Below are 18,648 nucleotides of genomic sequence, written 5' to 3'. Positions count from 1 at the left end.
CAGCAAGCAACCCTACTCTGCCTAGCTGGACAGTCTAGGTACAGAGGCAAAAAAAAAAAAAAGGACGGGAAATCCAGCAGAATGAAGGTTGATGACAGACAACCTGCTACTCTCGGTGACTTTGATGAAACATCACCATCGAATTAAACGAGCCCAGGCAAGAAGTATCGGAAAATAAGCCCAGAGACAATGGTTACCGTTTTTCGTATTTAAAAAAAACTAAAGCCTGTCTCTTTAAATTCGGCGGCAGCGCTCTGTCTTGGCGTCCGGAAGCCAGAGTAGGAGTGAAAAAAAAAAAGTGAAAAATTGAACTGCGCAGTCGCAGCGATGGGAGGAGCTGAGTTCACAAGAATCAGATTGCTCCACTCCCCCTTCACTGCTACAAAGGAGCAGCGCTACTCCATGCAAAGGATGGCTGCACACTCCACAACGGTGCCCACGGAGCTCGACGGTGGACCGAATGCCGACTGTGAGAAAGATCGATACATGGCTATTGATAGACACCTACGGCTCATTCAGAGGGCATTCACAATGGATTCAGCTTGGTTTTCCAATGCAGGAGCCAGAGGCAGTTTTAAACAACTTTAATGGATATGAGGAAGCAAAGAAGAAAGGAACAAGTATTTTGCTTCGAAAGGGTTTATTAGTGACTGATTTACACATGGTAAGACATTAGGAGTAATGATGACAAATGAGAGAAAAAACAAACAAACACAATTTGTGCATTAAATATCTACAACACAGTGTTCATTCTACCACTGAAAGGAATCCATCACAGTATTAAACTATGGGGACTTTGCTGCTAGTTTCCACCTTTGTAACCACTGCTGAAAAGTCAGTCCTCCTTTACTGACCTCGGGAAGGACATGCTGGGCTGGCCTTTCCCACCTACAACACACAAAACAGGGACGTTAACTAGAGAATGAGACGCTGGACTACTGAGCAAGGGCATGAATGGAAAATAATTAGAGCCAATAAATTCAGTTAGATATTGGCCTCAGATGTACTAGCATGAATTTTATTTTTTTTTAATTCAAGCCATGAAGTCATTTAGAAATGGTGTAATCACCTGTCTGTAGATAGGCAAGTTGACAGTAAGGTTTAAGACTTCATTTACTACCAAAGAATTAAGAAAGCTGGTCTTTTTTGAAATAGTTTGAGCTGCAAAACTATAATTAGATGACTTAAACCACTATCAGTCAGTTTCCGTACCTGGATTAAGCTTCTACATTTAAAAAAAGGAAAAAGTCAATAATAATCAGAATCACTGACCAGGTGTAATTTATCCATTGCATTACGGAGACCAGTTAAAAATGGCAAGTACATTTATCTCTCCATAATGGACTCCAGCAACAAAAGCCTAGTCAGACAATCAATGAAAGATCATTAAAACTGCCTAAATCACTTACAAAAGTGTGCACGAATAATCTTAGTATTGTCTAAAGGTTAAACCAGGAAGTAGTTCTAATGAGTGTTTAAAACATGCTCTTTTAGTGATAACTCGTCCATTCACTTGCAGATGTTGTTCAGGTAACCGTATCACTCTAGGTAATTCCCAGATCTCAATTTGTAAAAATACACCCAGATTAGAAAGGAGAAATCTCGATTAAGCAGCAATTAAAATGATAACAGGTTATCGGTTTAAAAGATGCGTCTCACCAATAAGAGATGGCGGTTTTGACTTGGTCCCCATAAGAAAGGCCCTGTGCACAGCGGTGAGTGAGCCCTCGGACTCTTGGTACCAAAGACTTAAGAAGCTTTTGGTCCTCCTCCATGACTCTGGACAGGAGAGCTAAGAGTGCAGACAGACAGCAGTATGTTACTAAAAATCCACTGAGCATTTTATTTTTTAAGGAAATTTCTCAACATATTAAGTACGTGTACACCAAACACTGCCCTCATTTGTGTTTAAACCAAATGCTTTAAATCTCTTATCTCCCGATAAGTTCTCCTGGTTACCCTTTTGATCAGATGCCTCCAGCTGATCCGCTTCCTTCTTTATCTTCTGCAGAGTGGCAGAGTGAAGCTGAAGTAACTGACGAAGAAAACGCAGCTCAAGCTGTTGTGAGCGAGATCGGGAACACAACTCCTCCGGAGCCTGAAGTCGGGTGTGAAAGTCAAAAAAGTTACTAATATGCAATATATGAGGAAAAATAAAACAGTGAAAAAGGACACCTCCCAGCAGCTTTGGTACATGGAACTCTATTTTCCTTCTGCTCAGTGAAACTGACTTTCAAAGATGCAATTTTTATCATCCCTGGTTGTGAGGGGTTCAGCATCGATCAATGACCGTCCGTTACAATCACTTAGGCCACATTTAAGAATTGGCTGCAAACACTGATTTTGTAGAAAATGATTTGAGAAAGATCCACAGGAAACATAAGTGATGTTAGGATAGTGAGACGGTCACTAAGTCCCTTTAGAAGATTTCTTTGGAGGCCATTACCCAGGCAGCATGACTGAATAAACTGTTTGTTTTAGTGACTGAAATTACAATTTGAATATTTTAAAATAATACAACACAAAATCATGATGTCACCAGTTCAGAACAATGCTCCACTGACTAACATCTACTTTTACTGAAGCAAATGACTCAGTCACACTAAAGCAAGATCATCATAGCAACCTCCTTTCAGCAAAGGAAGGAAGGAAGGAAGAATGAAGTGGTTGCCCAGTGACTGCATTGAATGTTTTTAGCGTTCAGCAACCAACTCCAACTGGACGCCCTGAGTTTGAGTGTGCAACACTTCCAAACTCTGGCAACCACCTTCAATCACAAGGCGACTGCAAAGGTTGTCTGCAAATAATCGGTGTCTAATTTACGAACACGGACAGTCTGCCTGAACGATGCAATCATTCGGAGTCAGCTGAACAGAAGAGCTTTCAGAGGAGCCTATCAGGTCCAGTTTCACTGCGTGTTATACCTGTATAACCATGCACGTGACAAATAAAGAATCTTGAATCTTCATTTGTAAGAGACGACTCCAACTGCCTGTCGATTTGCAATAAACAACTGACCTGCAGTAACTACGTCGCAATTTGTGAAAGAATGTTTTAAACCTATGAGTTTCTGGCTGGGCTCTCAATGCAAGTAATTAAATGAATTTCTGTGGTATTTAGATGGTAAGGGAGGGACACAGATTTGCAATTTTCACTAATTAATCACCATATCATCACAAACAGATTGCAACTGTAGCAAAACATGAGCGTGAGAGCGAGCCGAATCAAAGAGAAAACAGTAAAACTGCAATACTTTACATATTATATGCCAGAACTCACCTTGTACAGAGGGAATGCCAGACTCTGACACACGCTGCTGAAGGTCGGGGACCGCAAGCGATGGATGGACAACCACGATGCAGGAATTCGTTGCATACTAAACAAAACAAAATGGAATTATATTTCTGGTCAGCGAATGTCACCGCTGGACAAGGACAACAATTAAATATGTTTTTGTTTTGATTCACTGCAGCTGGGCCCACAGATGTACCACCAACAAGGCAAATAGAGGGATACCAAGCAACATGCTCATACCCTTCGATAGTTCTGCGGTCCAGTGAAAGAAGTGAAACTGTTCCCATCTGTCTGGCCTCCTTAGACACAGCGTTCCTTAGACTGTTGGCTGCAGTGGTCACATCTTCAAACTGTGCCACTAGTTTTGCCTGGATGAATTCCTCTAACTGAGACAAAACACAAAGATTAAAATCCTCAGAGTGCTACAAAAAAAACCCCATAAGAATTAAATTTTAGTCACTCTCGTTTTTCACCCCAGACTGAAGCCTCTCATCAAACATATTTAACTGTCATTGATCCTGACCTCTCTGTGAAGATGAATCAGCTGCGTCTTGGCTGTCGAGTTCCCCTTAATCAGACCTCTGATCTGCTCTTGTCTGAGAAGCTATAAAAACAAGAAAGCAGAACATGATTATTTTTATGATCAGAATCAGAAAGGGTTTTATTGCCAAATGTTGAGCAGGTTTACAACATTAGGAAATTGCTGCGATGATGTGACAAATGCTGACAAAAAGTCAGTCTCCTCACACCTAGCAACCATCTAGACCACAGATCTACAATATATAATGCATGTAGAAAATATTTCATCCCAAAATATTGTCTGTCAACTCTCACCACTAGTTGTCTGAAGTCCAGTATGCTCTGCCACTGCCTGCGAAGGCTTCTTAGCGCCTCCTGTCGACTTTGGGCATGTTGGTCAAGTTGGATGCAGCGGTCTCTGATATAATCCCTGGCGGCTGCCTGCATCACACACTGCAGTTCCACCTCGAGAGCTGATCTAACAGTTCAGAGCGCAAGGAAAATAAAAAGCATGTAGAAGACGAGACAAAATTATTGCCTCTAAAGATATTACCACTAATTAAAATGAGCTCACATAGCTGTTTTCAAACAGGATGTAAATACAAAGTTTAAAAACATTGTAACGTTCAGATAAAAACAACAACAATAACAGTGGCTGTTTGTTGCCCCCCCCACACACACACAGAAACCCAACTCCCAAGGTGCAGTACTGCAAAAAAAACATGAAATGTATGGCAAAGGCAGAGAGTGAATTGGAATGAACTTACAGTGCCAAGGAATCATCCTGGAGCTCATCTCTAATACTGGACACCTCGAGCTCAGCGTCCTTCTTACGGGTTTGCAGCTGGTTTTTGAGCTGCTGGACTCTGGAGCGAGTCTGGGCCAGTTCCACCAAGTTCTGCTCCACTTCTTCCCAAGCAGCCTGCAGCAACAATCACATGCGGGTCTATGCATGAAAAGTTACCAATCGCAGATTCCAGGAAAAAGAAAGAGATGATCATGGTTCGATCAAGATTTTATGTATCAGGACATAATGTGTGAAAAAATAAGTCCACTCTTACTGCTTCTGTTTATGTCATTCACTGATCATCAGCAAATGTGACATTGTTGTTAAAGCTGGTTCTACAAGCTACTGAATCATATGGTGTGTTTAACCTTTGACACTGTTTCTGCATTTTGGATTAGTTTTTGTTAAATCAACAATGATATGGTTTAATATGACATGTGCTATTGTTTGTATTTACCTCATTTTAAGACCAGATTATCTTTATTATGTCCTGATATGTAAACTGTTAGAATTAACAGGGGGTGTGCTATTTTTCATCATGATGGTATGAACATGGTTTTGTCTGCGTTACTATTGGTATACTGCAATGTGACCGCACCTCTAAGAGGGTTTTAACTGGTGGCAACTCATTTTCCTCTTCTGCTGACATATCCAGAAGGTGATCGCTTTCATAGCGGAACCTGCATGTCAAAAAATAAATAAATACATTTTTAAAATGCATTACACTGGAAATCTGGAAGCATAACATGAAATGAAAGATCCCAGTCACTGCCTTACTGCAGAGCTGTTACATCCCGTGTCACGTCCAGAGACGACAGTTTCTCCTCCAATACCTTCTGCTCTCTTGAAGCCAAATACTGCAGCGCTGATAGAACATGGTTTGGAGGGTAAGTACCCAACACGTTCTGGTGACACAACAAGCAACAGCGTGTTAATGCAAAGTCAAAATTAAAGACAGTGTTAACACAAATACAAAAATATTTTGTAAAATCAGACACAAACACACCAACCTCAACAGCACTCAGCCAGTACTGGAATACAGCAGTCCGCTGCTCACGGGTCATACTACAGGGAAAACAAACAAACAAGAAACTAAATACATTTTAAAAGCTGAATAACTTAAATCGAGTACAGTCTGCGGTCCTTACTGTGTGGCTGCAGAGTGCTGTGTTTTCGATTCGCACTCTTGTAAAGACTGATAGAAGTGGACCCTGTCGTCACACAGCTCTCTCACATCGCGCTAAAGAAAGAAAACAAAAGTAATGGATGATTTCATGAAGTCAGCAGCTGATATGCTACAGTTGCCTCGGTAAGCAACTGATTCCAGATTTGTGCGAATGTTAACATTTCTCCCAGCATACATTAGGTAAGGTTAGGTGAAGTAATGTTGGGTTAACACCAGTGTGTGAATGGGTGGATGACTGGTTGGTTAAAGCACTTTGGGGTCCTTAGGGACTAGTAAAGCGCTATACAAATACAGGCCATTTACCATTTAACTGGTAACTATAAATTGGCCCCAAGTCTGAATGTCTGTCTGATGGATAGAAAACACACAGAGTCCCTCCAAAGCAGCTATTTCTGTCTGATAAACATTCTAAATTTTAAACTTAAGTAAAATACAGATTCGGGCATGTTTTACCAGAACTTGTGCCTCTGTTGCCACTTTGACATTGAGGCTGTTGCAAGAAGATTTATCAAACAGCACTTCAATTTCTGCTTTTCTGCAATAAACACACACACAAAAAGAAAAACATGTAAAAGGCATCGCGGCTCATTTTCACTTAAAATGTATTAGTAAATGTTTTGTCTTACCTGGCCATCTGTTCCAGAGCCTGGCAGTGCACACTGATCTGTTGGACATCATCAGAAAGATCCTTGCAGCTCGAGATGCAGCGCTGCCTGAAAGCCTGAAGCAGCAGCTCTCTGCGTTGGCCGTCTTCCACCTGGGCCCAGGTTCGACTGATAGAGCTCTCTGTGTAATCACAGCAGAAAATGCAGCTATTAAACGCAAACGGCAAAATAGTAGAGAAAAACCATTTCTGCCGTTCACCCTCAACAAAAGTTAAAGAAGAAAGATCTTTTCACAGCCATGTAAATTAAGTTGAGAAAACTGATATCACCGATTCAACCTTTTCAGCACTTTGTGGTATAACTAATATATTTGAGCTGAACCTGTCACCATGTGAAATGTGTGAAAAAGATATTTTTTCAGAACTTCTCTCATTTTAACTTTAATTATTTTATCTTTATATAAGAAAACAATCACAAAGTGTAACTCAGTACCTTTTGAAACAAACATACACAACATCAGACATGTTTGCATCTAATCAAAGTAGTGACAACACATCAACTGATGATTTTGAATTGAGCATAGGTGTGAATGTGAGAATGATCGGTTGCTGTCTCTGCGTTAGTGTCCAATGTGCACTGCGTCTCACTCAGCAGGACAGGCTCCAGTCCCCTCACAACCCTGACTGGAGGAAAATTATGGCGGAATGGCTGGAAGTCCTGCCCACAGTGTATATGATGGACTAACCTTGTGTGGCCATCTGCTCCTCTGTAACACTCATCTGAGAGTCCAGGTGACTAATCTCTTCTTTCAGCTGCTCTATCTTCTTCTGGAGATCTTTACGCCTTGCAGCCTCACTCTGGCCCTCAGCCTGACAAGACTGCACACCAGTAAACACAAACATAGCTTTTACAGACACTCCACTTTGTGAAGCGCAATCACTAACAATTAAACTAAATTATAACTGCTGGGGAAAAGAAATAAGTTGCAGCCTACCTCTTTGTCTTGAAGCGATTTATACCTAATAACAATGTCAAGGATAACAGAGCAAATAAATAACAAAGAAAGGTAACATTCAGGTCCGGGAGAAATTTAAAGTCTGTTGGAAAGAAGCTGGAAGCTTTGCAAATCAAGTCAAGACCAAAAAGGATACCACTGAAGATTGCCACGCATGATCCTCACATTCCTAAAAAGACAGAAATCAGTCAGAGGTTGCAGTTTATTTTAGAAAACAGGCCATTCATACAAATGTTTTTTCTTTTGTAATGAACCAGAGTCCTGAGTAAATGTTTGAGGACAGGAAATGAGCCGTGCTCTCGTTATAATTTAGTGATCAAAAGGTTTATAAAACAAAACAAAAAGCAAGCGGGAGCAAAGTCTCACCTTTGCTGGAAAACATGCTGGGTGACATATTTCCATATCGACTTCCCCGTCCCAACACAGAGTCTGGAAAACAATCAACATTAGTTCAAGGCTAAAAAGTTAGGTAATAACATTGATGACAGGTCATATAAGTGTAGATACCTACGTTTTAAAATAGCTGTCATTAGGCAGCCTGTCCGGGGGCAGCCCAAACTCCTCTGTCGCCCAGCGTTTCAAGTCCTGAACAAGATTTCTGTCTCCCATCCTGACAAATAACAGCGGGTAACGAGCTAAAGCTAGAAACAACAACAGGAGACTATTATCATCAGCCAGCGTAGTTAGCTTAATGAGTGCACGTAATTCACAGATGTCCCTCCAACTTACCGTGCTCCCACGAAAGATGCCTCTTTAATTCAATAAAAACAGTTTACGGCGCTAAAACGGGAATATTGTTTAACCTAAACCTACTCAAACTTTCAAGTTCCCGCCTGTCGACAGCATTTCCGATCAACGACCACAGAGGAAGAGGAAAAAAGTACCGCCACCTGCTGGATTGGAGAGCAATTACAACTACAGCCATTTGCTGTCATCAGCACAGACTGTGCCTTAGCTTTGATTTTACACAAACATCTCACATAATGAAAATCATGTAATGATCCAGAAGCCAATATTCATTTTTTTTAAACGTGGAGATAATTTAAAAGATGTTGTTTGTCATGTTATTTATTGCACTGTTCAACCCCAAAATCTGATCTGCTACTCACATGACTTCTAATCAGGGACATTTGGTATATATACACACATGCTCATGACAACCTGCTGAAGTTCAACCCAAGCATCAGAATGGAGACGAAAGGTGATTTAAGTGACTTTGAATTTGCCGTGTTGATGTCAGAGGTCAAGGGAATACAACTCGTTTCACTCAAGGGATGCAGAAGAGCACCTTTGAATGCAGATGAGTTAGAGCAGCAGAAGACCATACTTTGTGCCTATCAGCCAGGAACAGGAAATTGAGGCTTTAATTCATACTGGCTCATCAAACGTGAACAACAAAAGCTCGGTAAAACTTTGTCCGGTCTGATCAGGCTCAATTTTTGCTTTCACATTCACACGGTAAAGAGTTTGGTGCAAACAACATGAAAGCATGGCATCGCCCTGCCCCGTGCAAGTGGTTCAGGCTGGTTGATGGTGGTGTGAGGAATATCATCTCGGCACACCGGGTCCAGAAGTATCAGTTGTGCATCACTTAAATGCGACAGCCTACCCGAGTTCTGCTGCTGACCATATTCCCTTATGACCACAGTGTACTCATCTTCTGATGGTTGCGTCTGGGGAGGATAACGCGCCACATCACAAAACTCGAATGATCTAAAACTGTTTGGTTGTTTTTTCTTAAACACTGCAACAAGTTTACCAGAATCTCTGAGGAATGTTTCCAGCAGCTTGTTCAATTTATGCCGCGAAGAAATTATAACAATTCTGAATGCACTGGCGGGTTTTCCATCCACGCTGTACAAGTTGTGAAAAATAAATAAATAAACACAAAGTCAGAAAGTGGCTCCTGAGTATCTTTTATTTGTTTTACTGCAAATAATCAGCAATTCAGTAGACGTCTAAATGCACAGCATTAGACTTTGTGTACTCAGTCACCTCCTCTCAACCACAGTCCAAAGGTCACAATAACCATGGTGCTTGTTTTTTTATTTATTCATAGTATAATATGTCATTAAATCACTCCAAACCTCCATCCTATGAACAATGGTGTAAAAATAAGTCTCTGAATGTCTTTTGTATAATAAGTGTGTTAAATAAATTAAATCTGAGGTAAACAAAACACATTTCAGATGATACCAATATTCTTAAGGCTTGTGATTTCTACTTTTGTATACTGACAAAAAAGAAAGAAAAAAAAAACCACCCACTTTTACATTTTTTTAAGCATACAATACAAATAATACACTCACAGCAGGTGCAAAAGAATTTTTCACACAATTTTAAAAAATAAAAATAAAACTAGGTGTTGCTGTCATTCCCTTTGTGAAAAGAAAACTCACAATAAGCCTCTGATTGTACTTTATGTCTTTAGCACCGGGCGGCTGAGCTATCCGCCGATGATGGCAGGATTTTATTTCTTTTAAAAAAAAAAAAAAAAAAAAAAGGTGCTTAAAGTCACCGTATCCTCTTGAAGAGATTTAAAACTGATACAGATTCCTGAAACAAAAAATGAAGAAACTTGGTTAATGTTTTCAGCAGGTATTAAAATGGGCGGGGTTTGTTGTCGATGCTTTCTCACCTTTGTCGAGCGCGTTTTATTGAAAACGTTCCAGAAGCGTAAAGTCTCGTCTCCAGCTCCCGTCACGATCGCCTCACCGTCTGGAGACATGGCCTAGAGAGTACAACAAGTCATTCGAATTTTATCTCAATAATGTTCTTATTTAAAGTAAAGCGCTATATAAATACAGGCCATTTATATTATCAGTGGAGAGAAAAAAAACCCAGACTGACCAGGTAGAGCACTCGGTAGGAGTGTCCTGTAAGCTTGGCCACCTGAGTGAGAGCTGGATATTTCCACACCAAGATTTGATTCTGAGAGTATCCGTGGGTGCTTACCTGAAAAAGAAAAGCATTTGTTTGCTTTTTGTTGTTTTTAACAGCGAACTCCAGTTCATGTATGTGTGATGGACCAAGCTGAAAAAGCAGGAGTTGCAGGAATGATCCGAAAATGGGTTTTCATTTATTTACAAACAGTAAATGTTGAGCTCATGAAAGAAGTCAAAGAAACAGTGAACTGTGACCTCAACAAACCAAACAAACATGAGTGACCTAAACAGGAAATGACACACATATAATGGCTGATCAGACCACTATGACACAACAGAAGTAAACAAACCACAAAACGATGCAGCACAGTCCAGTTTGTTAATAAACTAAACACCAAAGAAGAAAATCAAAACTAAACCCTAAACTCAAACATAGGGATGGGTATCGTTTAGGTTTTATCCGATACCGGTGCCAAATCGGTACTTTTGAAACGGTGCCGGTGCTCAAACGGTGCTCAAACCGGTGCTTAAAGAATGGAGAACACAAAATTGGTCCAAAAACTTCTCATGTTCAGCTGTTTTTTGTAAAAAGATAACAATGTTAGCCTTTTTTGCAGCTATGGGGCATATATGGTATCACTCTTGGCTGGAAGCTTAAACAATGGAAAAAACAAACTTTGTCCAAAAACCTCTCATGTTTAACTGTTTTCCTCTTTTTCTTTGGTCATTTTAGCCTTTTTGGCCAGGGTGAAGGGAGTACCTGCCATCAAACAAGAAGACAGCCGCATGTAGCTATGATGATGTTTGCTAGTTCACCTTACATGCATTAATGTAATAACGTGGTTAGCCTACTCAACGTAAATTACACACGAACAACATTAAGCGACTCACGCAGAGAAGAACGGCTGCTGCTGCATCATCATCCTCATCATTTCTGCTACACTGGCAGGGCTAGGGGCCAGGACTCTCCTCTTCGTGTTTTTGGGGGATGTTGCATAACAGGCAACCCACCCGCAGTAGATGCGCTCGGTGTGAGGTCTCGCAGCAAGCTATCAAATACGGCGCATTTCTGGGCTTTTAAAAAAAACGCTATGCGTCGCCAGGTGTTTCATCGGATTCGAGGTGTTACCTCCTTTGACAGTATCACAGTATCAGCTTAAAGCACTTGTTGCTGCTGAGTTTGCATCTTTTGCTGTGAAGTACAGCCAGACTTTTGACCGCTTCGCCTTGGACATTTTTAATCTGTAGCTCTGCTCTAAAAGAACGTACGTACCTGGGCCCGCCTACTATCCTTGGAAAGGTAAAATGATTGGCTAGAAGTGTATCACAGCTCAGGAAAAAAAAGCACTGAAATAAAGCACCGAAATGTGCGCTGCTTTTCGGTCTGGTTACTACCGTTTATGCCAGAACCGGTGCCATCATGGCACCGGACACCGGTACCCATCCCTACTCAAACATTTAACTAAAGAAAACACACTTTCTCCCCCTTCAGCAGGAGGTGGTGGTGCGGTCCAATCATCCCCTCTATGCATTTCACTGCTTTAAACGCCACCTTTTGTTTCCTTTACCTGTTTCTTACCTGCCACGATCGGTGAGGGAGGCCAGACAAAGACTATACAAAAATCAAACCAAGAATCAGAAATAAATTGGTATAAATACATAAGCAAACTAAATGTGCGCGCTTACAAACAAATGTATCCAAACCAAACAATAAACTTACTGCAAACTGAAGTGTGTTATTATTATTAATGAAGAAATAAAGAATACATCAGAGTTACCGACTTTTAGAGTGCAGTCATGGGTGTGGCCATCACAGTATGTAAAGGCGATATAGCTGAATTAACAGCGAGCTTAATCTCTGAAAACCTCTTCTTTCTTTCGGGGTCGCCACAGCAGATCATCTGCCTCATCTCAGCCTATCCCCAGCATCCTCTGTCGCACCAACCCTCTGCATTTCCTCCTTCACTGCATCCACGAACCTTCTCTGTAGTCTTCCACTATCCTTCCCTCTGCACAGGTCCAAACCATTATGTTACCGTTTTATGGGGTAACTGTTGAACCCATTCTCCATAACGGATAACCTTTGTGTCAAGCTCGGATCACAAATTCAAAATGTCATTAAAAGGGCTGGAAAGATGATTAGCATGCTCCATCCATCTTCCCCCCAGAAGATATCTGAAGAGTCAGTGATTGAGTGGGTTGGGGGAGGATCACTAAAGATATAAATCACGTCCTTAATAATAAAGAGCATGACTGATGAAGAATAAAGTACGAGACTCCTGCCTGACAGAATCTGTCATCCTGCTCATCACTAATACAAAATGATTAATCTCTTTATCTGTGTATTTAAAGTTCACATTAAATCAAACATGACAGTTACCTTATGTGACAGTAAGACTCACCTACCTGCCAGTTTTGGGTCCAGCAACGACAAATCAGTAATTTTGCAGCTATTCTTAATTCTGAAGTTTGTCATTTTCAATAAAACACACAAAACAGGATTCATTCTGCACTCGTAGGGTTACGCTAATTTTACATGCAACGAAACAGAGTTGAGTTTTAATCTCCCTCACTCATGATTATAGAGCTGAGGTCGATTCATGCAGAAGCCCCTGGAGCTGGCCAATCAGAACAGCTCTGTACATGTATCCAATCGACTTCAGAAAATGCTCTTAACTAGGGATGAGTACCGGTATCCGTTGCCATAATGACATAAACGGTAGTAACCAGACCGAAAAGCAGCGCACATTTTGGTGCTTTTTTTCCCCTGAGATGTCACACACTTTGGATTCTAGCCAATCATTTTACCTTTCCAAGGATAGTAGGCGGGGCCAGGTATGTACGTTCTTTTAGAGCAGAGCTACAGATTAAAAATGCCCAAGGCGAAGCGGTCAAAAGTCTGGCTGTACTTCACAGCAAAAGATGCAAACTCAGCATCAACAAGTGCTTTAAGCTGATACTGTGATACTGTCAAAGGAGGTAACACCTCGAATCTGATGAAACACCTGGAGACGTATAGCATTTTGTTAAAAGCCGAGAAATGCGCCGTATTTGATAGCTTGCTGCGAGACCTCACACCGAGCGCATCTACTGCGGGTGTGGTGCCTGTTATCGGACCCGGAGTTAGCAACATCCCCCAAAAACACAAAGAGGAGAGTCCTGGCCCCTAGCCCTGCCAGTGTAGCAGAAATGATGACGGATGATGATGCAGCAGCAGCCGTTCTTCTCTGCGTGAGTAGCTAATTTACGTTGAGTAGGCTAACCACGTTATTACATTAATACACGTAAGGTGAACTAGCAAACATCATCATAGGTACATGCGGCTGTCTTCTTGTTTGATGGCAGATACTCCCTTCACCCTGGCCAAAAAGGCTAAAATGACCAAAGAAAAAGTGGGAAACAGCTGAACATGAGAGGTTTGTGTTTTTTTTCCATTGCTTAAGCACTGCTTCCAGCCAAGAGTGATGCCATATATGCCCCAAAACTGCAGAAAAAAAACATGAGAGGTTTTTGGACAAAGTTTGTGTTTTCCGTTCTTTAAGCACCGTTTAAGCACCGGCACCGTTTCAAAAGTACCGGTTTGGCACCGGTATTGGATAAAACCTAAACAATACCCATCCCTACTCTTAACGCATCGCTGCTGACCTACATTTTTAATCAGTGTCTTCACAATTACAAATGGTAATAAATCCGCGGACAGCACATCTACTGTGCATGTGGGGTCTCTTACCAGCTCATTAGCATGTTTGGACCAGGCCAGGTTGCAGACCTGAGAGCCGGTGTCCATGCACTGCAGCGGCTGCGATGTCAGGGTATTCCAAAATCTAATGCAGCGGTCGGCGGTGCCGCCGCCCGAGGCCAGCAGGCCGTGCTGATGGGGGGACCAGGCGATGGCTTTAACTGCAGCCAGGTGATCGATGTACGTCTGCATGGGACTGAGCGACGAGTGGTTCCACACCAACAGCTAAGACCACAAATCGAACACATCATCAGTGAGCAAAGCAAATCCGTACAGTCTTTGTGGTTGATTAAATATCAATATCATCATAAAAAACAAAACTACCTTGTTGTCATTTCCACCAGAGGCGAGCAGCTGATGGTCAGTGCTCCACTTCAAACCGCACACTTCCTGTCTATGTCCCTGCAGGCGCCTCTCTGACTGCAGCGGAGGCGTCCGCGCGTCTCGCTGGAGGATCATACGATCTCGGCTTCCCGAAGACAACTGGTCGGCGTTCCAAGCCAGAGCTCCTGTAATCAGAGTAACTTTAACTTAAGCCTCAGCTTAGACAGTCTTAGTTGCTCCGCTTGAATGACCTCCAAGATGTCTCAACTTTATCCTGGCTGATTTTTCAAGTATTCCTTTAGGATCATTTCTGAAGCCACGATCACACTAACTCACCAACTCTGGCTGTGTGGCCCTCCAAGGCAAAAAGCTTTTTGCCAGCAGCAGCATCCCAGATCTGAACATAGCCTTTGTGAGTTCCCACGGCTACAAGGTTACCCTAAAACAAAGTGCAAAGCATCTTCTTAATAACAAAAAACAACTAACAGGTTTCTTTGACAGTAGTCTGCTACGTGTACTTACCCTTTCAGACCATCCGACCGATGTGACAGAGTCGCCCTCTACTGACAAATCGCACAGTCTGGTCACCTGAGGACACTTAGCTAGTGAGTCACTGTTGCACAGCACAGCAACAACAAACAGAAATTTACACTCCAGTATCGGTACCTGGCTGGTGCATGCGCTCCACAGGTAAACACACGTGCCCAGCCCCACACTGAGCATATTGAGAGCCGACCAGTCCACCAGGTTAAGATAAAAGTCATCCTGCAGCTCTGGAGCATCCAGGACTTTAAAGGGAATCTTGGAGATCTTGCGAGTTGGCTTCCTTGGTGAACGCAACAACTTCTGACTGCAACAGGAAGTTCAGGTATAACGTGACTCCAAAGTGCAGGGATGATCTCAAACTTTAGAGCTCAAACAGCGCTCTTACCTTTTATTGCTGACGGGTGATAACGAGTAGGGAGAGACGTTGGCGCCGTCTTCTGATGACAAGCTTTTGGTGTTGAGCGAGTACTGAAAAGTAAAGGTGCATCATTAGAGCAAACAGAGGTCTGATCAGAGCACAAACATGGATGACCGAGAGAATCTGAGACTTCCATACAGAGAAGAGACTCCTCTTCTCGGGCGGGGACGATTGCAGACGTCTGTCCTCCGTCTGGGGATCTTGGATCTTTTCTATTCCTGCTCCCAACAGCTCATTCTTCAGCAAAGCAGAGTAGGCCAGCCCGTCTGCTACAGCGACGACAGCAGTGATATTTGATTCATGTGCAGGTATAAAAGAATAACAAGGAAACAGCAAAATTTAGACAATTTCAAAACATATTCACCTTTGATATTGTCAGAAGAGGCATCCTTTGTTTTTTTGTTCACAGTCGGTGACTTCTCATTTTCCTGCACATAAATCATAAAGATTATTGATCAATTTATAACATTTACACTGTAAATTATTTCACACAACAAACCAAGCAATCATCATTCAAGGGTTCGCCTTCATTTTTACCATTTTAAACATTTGGAAAACAAACATCACAACTTTAGAAAATATGAAACAGTAAATCTGAGTCTTCCCTCCATAACCCGAACCAGCCGACTTACACGACTATTTAATTTCCACTAATTCATGAAGTTGCTGTCAAAGCCCAGAGAGGAGCGACCTCACCAGCTGTGGACACTGAGACAGTTTCCCTACTGTCGGCTATTTTCGCTGCTTAAATAAAACACAGAAGTGCTCTGAGATGCTCTTTCAAGAATTTTAAAGACAAAGTGACAAAACAAAACAAAAAAAATTTCCACAACATCAGAATTAGAACTTGAACCACTGGGTGTGTCCACACAGCTCTCTTACAAAAACCCAAAACTTAAAACACAGCCTCACGTTGATCCTGTGAAAGTTGATATTCCAGTTTGCCCCCGCTCTGGTAGGTATGAATCGGTCTCCAAGCTTAGTGGGCGAGGACAGTGGTGAGCCGGCGGGTGTCCGACTGTTCTGCAGTTTCTGCAACACAAACATTTATCATTAAGTATGTAAGTTTATGAACACAGAGGTTTGTTAGTGATTACGTCATCTAAGATCTAACTTAATAATGTCACACATTCAGCACTGATGCACATCTTTATTAAGTTCCCATACTACAGCCAATGTGGTTACAATATCGGAGTAGATAAAAGAATAATTCTCTACAAGGAATAAATTAATAAAGCAAATTTCAAATCAGATGAAGGGATGGAAAAAAAGACACTTTATCATATTATTAATGATGAAAACTAGGAAGAGGAGGAGAAACTAAGCGAACGACTCACAAAGATGTCATTCTCGGTGTTAATTTGGCGTAGGAGGCGATGTTCATAGTCGGGATCCATTCTGGACCCTGAACCCTCAACCGCAGAGTGGGAGGACACAGCTGTGCAATACAAACAAGGGAGTTAATAAATAAACAAGCAGTTTAATCGAGACAATGTAAAAGTCATCCCATTGTGATAACACTTTCTTTGCAACCACAATCTTTGCCTAAAAGTTTTTATGGACCAAGTTTTGGATATATAAAATGAACGCTGTGAAATTTTTGTGTTTTAAGATATTTAGATTTTACAATAGTCCACCCCCATCATAAAAAATAAATCAAGATATGTAATTTGGAACCAACACATCAAAAAAATCTAAAGTTGAACAAAAATCAGGCAGTCCTACAGAGTACCATCTGAAAACTCTAGGATGGCGTTTTATTTGTATCACACTATGTGCTGACATTTTTGTTTTTGTCATATTTACTCAACCAGCATCACAGTTGAGTAAAAATATGGAGATTTTGATGAAGAATTTAAAGTTAAAAGTGTTTTACATGTTTTATTTTGCATTACTGTGAAGTTTGACTTTATACTGTTTGGAAATGATCACTCTTTTGCAACATGAATGTATTAGTTTGTGCTCAAACACGGGACTTCACAGGACCGCTTTGACACTTTTAAAGTACCCGTTCCTAACTAGTGGTTCATTTTTATGGTAAGAAAGCCCAAAGGATACATCAGACTTTTATCTTTAATACTTTTTGAGCTGTCCAAGTTCAAACATTGCCTCAGATTTCAAAGTGTGAACAAACCTGCTGGAAACCCCATTTTTCTAATAAAATTATCTAGAAAAGCATCTTATAAAAGTTTTAAACTTCACAGAAATCTGTATATATTAATACAATTTGGAGCATAAAACTTTTAGGTAAATCTGGGATGGTCGAGCAGGAGGACCATGAGAATTATATTGTGCCCACTTTTGTTGCTTTATGTCTGTGAAGGTTCTCAGTCATCGTAGTCTAAGGAGCTTGGAAAGAAAAGCGTCTGCACTTCTTTAAGTTGCTTGAAGTTCAGAACTGAAGAAGCTTCGCGGATGAGAGGTGAGACGTCTTCAAGCAACTTAAAGAAGTCCAGACGCTTTTCTTTCCAAGCTCCTTTGGCCTTTTGTTGCTTTGTTTCGTTTTTGTGGTCACATTTTAGGTGGACGCAGAAAATTAGAGTAAAGACGGGGTGTTTTTCTGATTTAAGTTTTAAAATGATAAAAGCAAGAAGTTGTTTTTTAAAAAAAAATGTTGTTAAGTCGCCATCTTGAAGTTGTAGCAGGCTAAAAGCAGCAGTTTCAGTGCTCACCTGCTAACTGTGCACTGCAAAAAAAATCGATTACTCAACTTTAAATAAGCAGAACATTTAGCCCCAACTACACCGAATCAGTGCTAGTTTCAAAAGCACTAATTACCTCAGAGTAACAGCACAACTCATTATTAACCAGTTACGAGAATCTAACATGCTTCCGAGATTCATTTGTAGCTAAATGTCTTCAAAGACGCTTATTTGTGCTAAATTAGAAGCAGCCTATGATAACTACCGTTAGCTTACTTAGCTAAGGGCTATCCGCTCATATTTGTCGGGACAGCATACCTAAAACGAGCCAACTCCGGCAGACCACCTCCGGACAGAAACAGCGGGGGCAGACGATCCGGACCGGCTATTTAAAACCATTCAGGCTCAGGTGCGGCTTGTTGTTTAGCTGAGGTCTACGTAACATTGCATTGTGGGAGTTTTGTGTCACTCCGGTGACGTACATCATAACACGGAAGTGTCCATATTTATTGCTGCAAGCAGGATGCTGTAAGGTGGGATACTGGAGCCAACTACCGGGAAAAAGAAGTGTTTTAAAAGTAGTGATCGTGGATAAAGACTGACACGGTTAGGATGTTATATTTATCCCAATATCTGTGCTACAGTTAAAGTGATGTCATAAATTAGTCTCACCAAATGGTCCAAAATA

General features: G+C 41.4%; 2 protein-coding genes across 4 annotated transcripts; both read right to left on the bottom strand.

The window, feature by feature from the left end:
- Positions 1–623: 623 nt before the first annotated feature.
- Positions 624–8,289, bottom strand: haus5 (HAUS augmin-like complex, subunit 5). Of its 2 annotated transcripts, none has more exons than XM_004555098.3 (20): positions 8,136–8,289; positions 7,918–8,047; positions 7,773–7,835; positions 7,543–7,575; positions 7,386–7,410; positions 7,137–7,269; positions 6,413–6,572; positions 6,240–6,321; positions 5,749–5,840; positions 5,611–5,665; positions 5,378–5,505; positions 5,199–5,280; positions 4,581–4,735; positions 4,129–4,291; positions 3,818–3,898; positions 3,535–3,680; positions 3,280–3,376; positions 1,960–2,098; positions 1,660–1,792; positions 624–888 (listed from the first exon to the last, which is right to left on the bottom strand). In XM_004555098.3, exons 2-20 carry the CDS (start codon positions 8,013–8,015, stop codon positions 786–788), a joined length of 1,968 nt encoding a protein of 655 aa, XP_004555155.1. In that variant the 5' UTR covers positions 8,016–8,047; positions 8,136–8,289; the 3' UTR covers positions 624–785. The 2 variants fall into 2 exon arrangements, with proteins under 2 accessions (XP_004555155.1, XP_076735968.1); XM_076879853.1 differs by having other exon boundaries at positions 5,199–5,281; positions 5,397–5,505.
- A 1,017-nt stretch (positions 8,290–9,306) lies between these two features.
- Positions 9,307–18,444, bottom strand: LOC101466637 (fizzy-related protein homolog). Of its 2 annotated transcripts, none has more exons than XM_004555103.2 (14): positions 18,279–18,444; positions 16,656–16,756; positions 16,231–16,350; positions 15,683–15,746; positions 15,457–15,587; positions 15,286–15,368; positions 15,021–15,204; positions 14,877–14,942; positions 14,691–14,793; positions 14,355–14,539; positions 14,022–14,255; positions 10,257–10,361; positions 10,045–10,137; positions 9,307–9,962 (listed from the first exon to the last, which is right to left on the bottom strand). In XM_004555103.2, the coding sequence occupies exons 2-14, from the start codon at positions 16,713–16,715 to the stop codon at positions 9,921–9,923; spliced, it is 1,470 nt and encodes a 489-aa protein (XP_004555160.1). In that variant the 5' UTR covers positions 16,716–16,756; positions 18,279–18,444; the 3' UTR covers positions 9,307–9,920. The 2 variants fall into 2 exon arrangements, with proteins under 2 accessions (XP_004555160.1, XP_004555161.1); XM_004555104.2 differs by having other exon boundaries at positions 15,457–15,584.
- Between the last annotated feature and the right edge of the window lie 204 nt (positions 18,445–18,648).

The sequence above is a fragment of the Maylandia zebra genome, linkage group LG23 (assembly GCF_041146795.1).
Source record: "Maylandia zebra isolate NMK-2024a linkage group LG23, Mzebra_GT3a, whole genome shotgun sequence".
Lineage (NCBI taxonomy): Eukaryota > Metazoa > Chordata > Actinopteri > Cichliformes > Cichlidae > Maylandia > Maylandia zebra.
The sequence above is the reverse complement of the archived record's forward strand: the minus strand, read 5'-3'. Positions and strand labels throughout refer to the sequence as shown.